This window comes from Clinocottus analis, unplaced genomic scaffold (assembly GCF_023055335.1).
Source record: "Clinocottus analis isolate CAN_PGR_092001 unplaced genomic scaffold, fCliAna1.0.p SCAF_24, whole genome shotgun sequence".
Lineage (NCBI taxonomy): Eukaryota > Metazoa > Chordata > Actinopteri > Perciformes > Cottidae > Clinocottus > Clinocottus analis.
Window position 1 is genome coordinate 2651590 of NW_027175976.1, and position 9401 is coordinate 2660990.

Consider the following 9401-nt stretch of genomic DNA (forward strand, 5'->3'; position numbering starts at 1 on the left):
AAAAACTTGAAGCACTTATGAGGATTGAACTCACAAGCTCAGCTGGGTATTGAACATGCAACCTTGTGGTTGCAGGTCAAACTCTGATACCACTGTGCTAAAGTCCCCATGTAGCTCATGAGTGAATGACATTGAACCAGTGAAACAAGAGGGACCGTGCTACACAAATTTAAACAAACTGTCATCTGGGAATCGAACGCAGCACCTTCTGTTTGAGAGACTGCAACTTTAGCAGTACTCTATAGAGATCAGTATAGTTTTCTTTTTTTTAAATGCTATAGCATGATTTTTTTTTCACTTTTTGCAATATTTTACAGTATTAATTTCACTCTTTTTTCATGTAAATATGACAATATTGTGATCAAAATGTCTCTCTCCGGAAGCTCTTGCCTTGCTATTAGTTTTGCAGTATTTCATTTTTTTGACATGCTTGACTTTTTTTCCACTTATTTTAAAATATCTCTATTTCACTCTTTTCATGTAACTACAACAATATTATGATCAAAATGCTTCTTTCCGGAAGGTCTCACTTTTCTATTAGATTTTAAGTATTTTTGTCGAAAACGTTTTGGACAAAGTATCACTATTTCACTCTTTTTTTTCATCTAAATATAACAATGATATGATCAAAATGCTTCTCTCCGCACAAGGTGCTTGTAGTGTGTAGAGATGTTTTTTAAACTGAAGATGAAACATGCACACAGACACACACACGTTTTGTGAATACCTCATTGAATGAGTTTTTAGGGAGAATGACAATTACTTAAAATCACAAAGAGACAGGACTTCCAACAAATATTGTATTTCTCTTAACTATCAAACACAGGACACAGCGCTGCAGAAATATTCAATCACTTTAGGATTGAACATCTAATTAGAGTAACGGTACGTTTCGAGCATGTGTTTAGATCCGCCATCTTGTTTGGACCCAAATCAACGTCCCATCTGATTGCTCTTTAACTTTCCCACAGCAGCTTGTAGTGCATCCCAGACGATGGCAGTCATAACAGTCATAACCTGCAGAGACGTCTCCCCACAAAAGACCTTCTTGACAACTCGTTCACACATTCAATGTTCAGCAGACCAAAGGGAACAATAGTGTATCAACATTGACAATAACCGTCGATCCGAAGCGTTCTCCTGCAGTGTCCTGTAACCGATCACTAAATAAATGCTCCTTGTCCCAACTCGGCGTTAAATGAAAATACAAAACTCAGAGAACTGATTTCCCACAGGAGGGGGAGGGGCAACGTAGAGCATAATGAGAGATGATTGGACGGGGAGGAACTAAAGGTCCACGAGTATCGCGTCTCCGTGATCAGAGAGGATTTAATATCTGCGCCGCTTATTGTTTGGTCCGTCAAAGACTCCTACTGGACTCCCCCGCCCGGCTTGAGGGCCCAATTGTGGCGGTTGCTGTTGCTGCTGCTGTTGCTGTTGCTGTTGCTGCTGCTGCTGTTGCTGTTGCTGCTGTTGTTGTTGCTGTTGCTGCTGCTGCTGCTGCTGCTGCGGTGACGGTTGCTGCTGCTGCTGCTTTGGGGACTCAACCTCTGGTCGCCCACCCATCAGTGCACCCTGCGAGTATCGATCTTTTCTCTGAGATATCATGAAGACAGCGTTATACAGTTGTTTTTTTTTAAAAAGACCATAAACCCATTGTATCCAGAAAAGCAATTTCAGAGTTCATCAGTCCGGGTTTGATCCACGTGTGGCCGTCGGAGAGTAAAAGAGGATCCAAGCAGACAAAAGAGAAAGACAAGAAAGGGACAATTAGTAAAGTCTACAGCTTAAAAGACATTTTAAAGTATTTTTACTGATTCAAAACAAAGCTTTTATTTTGTAAACATTTGACTGACATACTGTCATTGGGCTTTGTTCTTGTAGTCTACTCATCATGTGAAAAGATTCCTCTAGTGTTTATTTTACATTACCATGGCTCCATTCTCTGACATCAATGGCGTCCCCATATTTGCAGTTCCCTCTGGGCCAATGGCTCCTCCTCTTCCACTCATGCCCATCATTTGCCCCTGGTTACCAGTGGGCCCCGGAGAGCCCTGGTTAAAGCCATCTACACGCAAAACAAGGGAGCATTGGTTTGTGATCTGGTGGGTCAAGTTTGCAACGCCCCGCAACTACTGCGGCAGCTCACCGCTACAAACAATCTCAATGACTTCAAAGGTAACGTTGGCTTTTGGTCGGCAGCGATGATGATCATGATGATGTGATGATCATCCTCTGAGGACTCAAACGAACACTGCCTGTAAACATCTATCAGTTTGAAGTAAGACCTTTACACACATCTATCATTAAGCTACATTCTGTTCATTTATTGGTATATTAAGATATAAAAAGGTCACCAATACAACCAGAAACCAACGTTAATTTAAAGTCGATAACAATGATATATTATGTAGATATTAAAACTGACATTTCATAGATAAGATACGTTATTGATAATGAGAGGACAACTCAAATTGTGCCGAGTGCCAATGTCCACATCTTTTGCTCATTACACCTTGGATTGCACATCATCTCCGCAGAGTCCTCTACGATCACACTGATCGACGAATAGAGTTCAGTGGAGATCAATAACGCTGCACCGTCCCAACGTGTTGCAAGCTGAGACTTTTGGACATTACTCCCTTTTTTGTTGTTTTTTTTGCAACGAGTAAATGAAGTCAACCACATTTGGACTGTAGAGGGGTGACGCTGTGGTAGTGACCTGTCAATCACAGTAGCCCCGCCCTAAAGCATCCCATGCTTTATGGTGTGTTTGACTCTAAATGACCATAATTTAATAAATGAACATCATGCTGTAATAAAGAAGACTTGAAACTAAAGATTAAGACATAACTCATGTTTACTGAGGGAATAAATTGGAAGAAAAGTAGAGTCATTTTCTCATAGACTTCTATTCAACCAGAGGAGTCGCCCCCTGGTGGCCATTAGAGAAAATGCAAGTGTAGGTCACTTCAGAGATGTCTGCAGATTGTTGGCAGAATTGCTGCAAATGATGCACATTAGCTGGCAGTTTCACCTAAATAACATCTAACATTACAGTTGCTCATAGAGATGATGTGCAATCCCAGGTTATAATCTTTGTGCTGTGCAATCCCAGGTTATAAACTTTGTGCTGAAGTGCCACCATGAACCTCCAACAATCTGTCCCACATCAGACTTCAGCCTCGGGCCCCTCATCCTGTTACGTCAGATGTTTTCATTCATGATGGAAATTGACAGACGTTTGTCTCCAATTATTTCCAGCTATGATTCACTTAATTTTTTGGAGTGCTAAATGAGTGCTGCGGCCCTTTGGAGCCTTTTTGAGAAAGTACCGTGAGGAGAGACTTAAAGCTTACTTCAGCTCATGAACGTCAAATCATTTCACTTCAAATCTGAGGATGAGAGCTCAGGGACTAAAGACGTCTCAAACTATGAAGCCCCACCCAACAAAACCACCCCATTCAGTGCACGTGTATTCTGTTATGTCGTCTTGTGGTGTATTATGGGTTTTTTCTCCTTTGCATCCCATAGGACTCCATTTTACACAAAAAAGGAGTCAAATCATACAAAGTAAAACTTAAGTCATTACAAAAATTTAAATACATCTTGATGAAAAAAAGAGCCACATGGGATGCAAGACCAATAAAAGCTCTTAATGACATCAAGGCAGTCATCATCATCATCATCATCATCATCATTATCATCACTTGGTCTGGACCAGTCTTTAAACAATCATGCCCGTACCTCCCATATTAATGGCTCCACGAGGGCCCAGCTCACCCACTCTCATTTCCTGTTCTCTCTGGAAGAAGTGAAGAAGAGCCTTCAGGACAAAACTCGACTAGAGAACAAATCTTTAGCGGATGGGCTGTCGTCCAACACTCACACTGTCAAAGTAATTATTTTCCTACACACAAAACGGATGATAGAAATTGCACGCGTCTCTTAAGGAATGTAAATATCATTGTTCATGGCGGATGGAAAAGGTGAACTTAAGGTTCAGTTTGTCTATTTAAACTATCAAGGAAGAAACCGCTCACAGACACTTACGTCGGCCTCTAGACCCAACCCAAATCAAAAGTTAAGTGACAAAACCTTCACAACATTCGCCCGTACACACAAGGTCCTGACACACCAAGGCGACATTGGAAATTAGAGACGGCAAAGCCCTCATCTATAACACACAAATACTAGTTTACTTTCCTTCACGGAATCAATTGCGTCGTCTCTGATCGGCCGTGAGCCAACTCCTCTTTGTGCTTTGTGGGGGTTGACTCGCACAGAAAGCAGTGGAGATGCTGCAGCGTCATAAATTACACCAAAACATTAAAGTACTGATAAAAGAACCAATAAAATCAGTTAATGTAATGGTGCCTATTTCCATTATAAACACAAGCTTACTTGTCTTACACTCCAGACTAAACAAACGGCACCAAGTAGTATTTTAGCGGTTGTTTGGCGTCGTGTCGTCAGACACGAGTCGGTACTGAATTGGCGACTGCTGCTGAGCAGAGTCATTATTTTTAACATGTATTGTGTTAAGAATGCAGCTGGACCTCAGAGCGATGACGCCTGTCTGCTTGGTGTTTCAGGGCCCGAACACACAAAAACTAAAAAAAGTGCTCCATCATCCGTTCATTCACACACACATCCTCTCACAATAAACAGTTATGGATACATTACATTCACACACAAACTAATATACAATAGTCTCTCTCTCTTAAAATCTACAGTCACAGATTTCACTGAGCTGGATTGAGTCTGTTTTAGGATTTATGATCCAATGAATCATCCAGACACGGCTCGATCCAACTCACTGTCAATGACCAATTAATAATATACTTTTATTGAAATTATAAACTCACTACAATGAGTCCATAAACTGCATCACCAATGCAAAGAGCTTCACACATTTCAGCATGAATAATAATGAAAAGCAGCCGTAGGTCTCCTCGCAGGACACAGGATCCGTTTGTTTGTGTTATTGTCGTTTCAAAAAGGTTAGTTTGGATTCACCAAAGTCACAGTAACACAAACCAACAGATGGAGGCAGCGGGAGACCAGCAGCTCCCTTTAAGGTGACAGTGGAAATAAAGACATTAAGAGGTTTGCAGTTTTAATTTGTTGTGCCAAAACTTTACAGCAACAGTAGAATTGGTTATACCGCAATTTATGAAATTTAGAAGAATACGTTAAATGACTGCAAATATTGTAACGTTTGTGATCTTTAAATATTTACCTATCAAATGGTCAATATGGTGCAACTATAACTTACTAGTATGAAAGTGTGATCAAACCTTTTATCATTGTTCCACTAAACTATGACATGACAGCTTCGGCTGCAGCGCATACACATACATATATACATATACACACATACACACTCACACACACAAGATGGCTGCAGGCAGCATTTATGTTCTGTCATAACGAACAATTTCTCCTTCCAGCGAAAAAAACAAAAAAAATGTGTGTCTTCCTTTAAATTAAAGTTTATATTTTACCAAACGGCAAAGGAAGCTAGTGTGGAGTTGACAGTATTGCTGTTTGGGAAGTAAAGTGTATGACAAAGTTGTTCTGTAAATATGTCAACACACACCAACTGTACAACACAACACACACGCCCCCTTCAGTTTAAAACTACGAAATACAAGAGAAACTTCTCATGTACTCCATCTCAGACTGTGTGTGTGTGTTCATTGATAAAACTAATCGTTGATGTGTTGATGGGAATCAACTATGTATTGCAAGATTGCAGACTCCAACAGGACCTCTAAACGGAGCAAAGGATTTGAAGAGAAAAGTTATAACAGAAGAAATAAACAGCACATCACACCAACAGACACTCATCCTGAAAGTTAAGGCAGCTAGAATTCACACAAACATTCTTGATCGAGCAAAATGTGAAACGGTGGTGTGAAACAACAACAAATGTGTTCAGCATGCAGTTCAGAAAGAAGCCCAATGAAGACTAGTAACAATGTGAGGTTTGTTCTTATTAATAAGTAATTAATTGACAATGCTTTATTAATAAATAAGCAGTACACCTGAATGAGAGTGGGTTTTGGTCCCATGCGACACAATGAACCAGTGTTACCGTGGTGTGTTACCATTGCGGCCGGAGAGCAACTTACAAAATACAGGAGAGCCGTTATGAATATGAAAATGTCGTCTCTGTATACATTCCTGAAAGCTGCAGCAAAACTACGAGGGAATACGAAATGCCTGCACAGCAACACAATTAAGTTGCGGTTCGTGAGTGTAACTGGAAGCTAAAGTTGTTGGTTTTATTAAATGTGTTTGACTGCTTGTATGCAGTCCAGCTGTACTCACCTTGTCCAGATAGTTTGGTTTGAAGCCATCTGGGTGGCGTCTCATGTCCTCCTGTTCTCTGTGTCTCATCATCTCTTCCTCTCTCCTCCTCCTCTCCTCTTCATGCCTACAGCCGGAGCGAGTCAAGACAGAAAACAGTCAAATAAAACAGTCAAATCAAACTGTTGGACTGTCCTAATGGTTTGCTCAGGAGAGGAAGCGCACCTCATCTCTATCTGCTTTCTTCTCTGCAGCTCCTGGTTGCGGAGCTCCTCCAGTCTCCTCAGCTCCTCCTGACGTCTCATGAGATCTGGGGGAAGGGAGGAAGGCAACATCAGTGAGACAGGCAGGCAGGGGATCACTTCTTCAGTCCACTTCAGGCGGCATAATCCATCCCCTCCTTTCATCCTCGAGTTCCCACTACAGCTGGCATGTACCACCTCGCACTAGGGTCAGCGGTGTGAAGACTGTGAGACTGTGATTGTGTTCCTGAACTTGCCTGACAGTGAACACAACATAGAGTCTGTTAAATAAAAGGCTTATTTTAAACTTTTTGAAAAGGGTATGCTGGACAAGTTTGTATTTTGTAGTGCAGCGGAGCGACACACAGTGCAACAGTCACTGCAGCTCCTACCTTGTCTCATCATCATGAGCTGATGTTCGTGTTTGGCCGCTTCCAGCTCAGCCTCCAGTTTCTCTTTGGCCTCCCTGATGTTCTTGTCCACCTGCTCCCTTTGCTGTTTCTCCATCTCGTGAAGAGCTTTCCAGCGAGACGAATACTCAAAATCAAATGTCCCCGGCTGAGCAAAATGTGGCATCTGCTCTCGTTCCCTTGTGGGGGGGAAGAAGATAAATGCACAAAAACCCCGGACCAAGAGACAGAATTAGCATGAGAGTTTAAAATGTACTTTAAAAAAAGAACAAACAAGGATGACAACACATCCTCTCCTTACTTACTTATAGTATGCTGCAGACTTCTGCAGCAATTTTTCAGGCTGTCCATCCTCATCATCAAAGTGCTCCGAGGGCTCCACGATGGCCGGACAAGGCGTGCTGAAGAAAGCCGGACAACAATGAATTAAACCTCTGATGTCATACGAAAGCGATGGGTCAGGGATGTCGTCTACAAATCTGAGAGAAAAACTGACCCTTCATTTTGCGACAAACAAACAAAACCACACTCTCGTTCAACCCCCAGTCTCCACCCGCACTCCTTACGAGGTCAGCAGCAGGGCTCCCTCCGCGCAGCGCTCCAGGGCTTTGCGTGCAGCTACTTTGTTTGCAAACTCCACAATGCCTCTTCCGGTGGGGCGACCACGGTCATCCGTCACGACGATGGCCCGCTCCACCGGCCCGAACTGAGAAAACGCCTGATGGTAGAGGGTGGTTTTCTGATTACATGTCATTGCACACAAAATAGGCAAATCCCACCGAGCAGCGAGACACAGGAAGTAGATTTGACACCTCAATCCCGTTGAATCTGTTAGATCTTTAGAGCATACCTCTTCCAGCAGCTCATTTGTCACTGCGGGCAATAAGTTGCGCACCGTGAGGGCAGCAGTATGTGTCGCAAAGCTGACCCTGATCGGTCGATTATTCAAAAGAGTCCCATCCAGCTCAGCTTTGGCAATCTCTGCCAGCGTGCGGGTTTCCTTGAAGACACCAAAAAATGATGATAACACAGTGAGGCAGATTCTGGCATTCATAGGGGAAGCATGATGGACTTCATTACAATTGTTATCTTCACTTATTTATTTAACAGTCCAAAAGTTGCCCTTGCACCAGTGTATGTTCTATAACTACTAATGAAAATGTGTCACATAAATCCAAATAAAGTGGAGTCGCGTCAACGATGACGCAACGTCGCAGGTGACATTCGGGGTGCCTGCTGACAGGTGCACATAAAGGCTGCAATTAGTTAATTATATAAGTAATAACCTAAATTTACTCGATACAACGTAATGTTAGGGTGTCAAAATGAATGGAGTCAACTCAAACAGCACTTTGTGCTAATGCTAACATAGGAGCTACGAGCTCCTCTTTCGGTCCGCGTATAAAACACGTTAAAGCTCGAGCTTAATCCAAGAAAGTCAAACCAACAAACACAGTTCAAAACAAATAAACGCCATTTACCAGGCGGATAAAGCCGAAGCCCCTGTCTCTGTTGATGAAAACCTCGCTAATCTTCCCGTATTTAGCGAACATTTTCGTGAACTCCTCCTCCGGCAGGTCCAGCGGGAGGTTCCCGATGAAAAGGCGCGAGCGCTGGGTGAACGTCTTCTCCCCGGGCTTCCGGAAGCTCGTGATGTCCAGAGTCATTTCACACCGGCTCTCTTCGACCACTTCCCCGGCTCCCTCCGCCTGTTCAGCCGCGGGTGACGGCTGCTGCTGCGGCGGCGGCGGCGGCGGCGGCGCCGGGCTGTCTTTGTTCGCCGGAGACTGCGCCGGGGACTCGGTCCCGCTTCTCGCCGGTTGAGGGGAGCTGCCGCTCTGCGTCGTCGCTTGTTGCGTATTTCGGTTCGCCATACTCGGATAAAGTAGTTTGTGTGACGTTATCTGAATTAAAGTAACTTTGAGGAGACGGCTCGCGGGCCAGTGTGTTGATGGTGCACACCTCCTGAATTTCAAAGATGGCGGTGCCTGCGCGCGCATCTTTCTGTTTGGATCCCTTCAGGGGCGTCGAAAATCTGGACACCAACTGGACTTTCTGTGACCCTCTTTCCAGCTGTGCGGAGCGACAACAAGCGTCAACTTCAACACACTGAATCAAAACAGGACTGTTATTTAACAGCAATATAAAAACAGACATAAAAATATGAGTGACAGAAGTAATATATGTATTGCTGATTAATGTTCTGTGGATAGATTCATTGATAAGCAACTAAACAGTAAAACATATATTCTTCATATGGCAATATCTTGGTCTACATAAAAGATAAGTTCATATGTTGACTATCCAATGTATAATGCATATAGACATGTTCTAGTAGAAACCAAAAATACAAATATGAACCTAAGAATGTGCATGATTTGGCCCTATTTAAAGTTCACAAGCCTTATTTCCAACATGAACATATGTTTTGACT

At 42.9% G+C, this 9401-nt stretch overlaps 1 protein-coding gene across 1 annotated transcript; it reads right to left on the minus strand.

The window, feature by feature from the left end:
* Nucleotides 1–715: 715 nt before the first annotated feature.
* pspc1 (paraspeckle component 1) lies at nt 716–9018 on the minus strand. The gene is made up of 10 exons (XM_068590396.1): nt 8449–9018; nt 7818–7967; nt 7534–7685; nt 7273–7368; nt 6950–7146; nt 6541–6625; nt 6337–6442; nt 3748–3805; nt 1932–2068; nt 716–1596 (listed from the first exon to the last, which is right to left on the minus strand). Exons 1-10 carry the CDS (start codon nt 8965–8967, stop codon nt 1330–1332), a joined length of 1767 nt encoding a protein of 588 aa, XP_068446497.1. The 5' UTR covers nt 8968–9018; the 3' UTR covers nt 716–1329.
* Between the last annotated feature and the right edge of the window lie 383 nt (nt 9019–9401).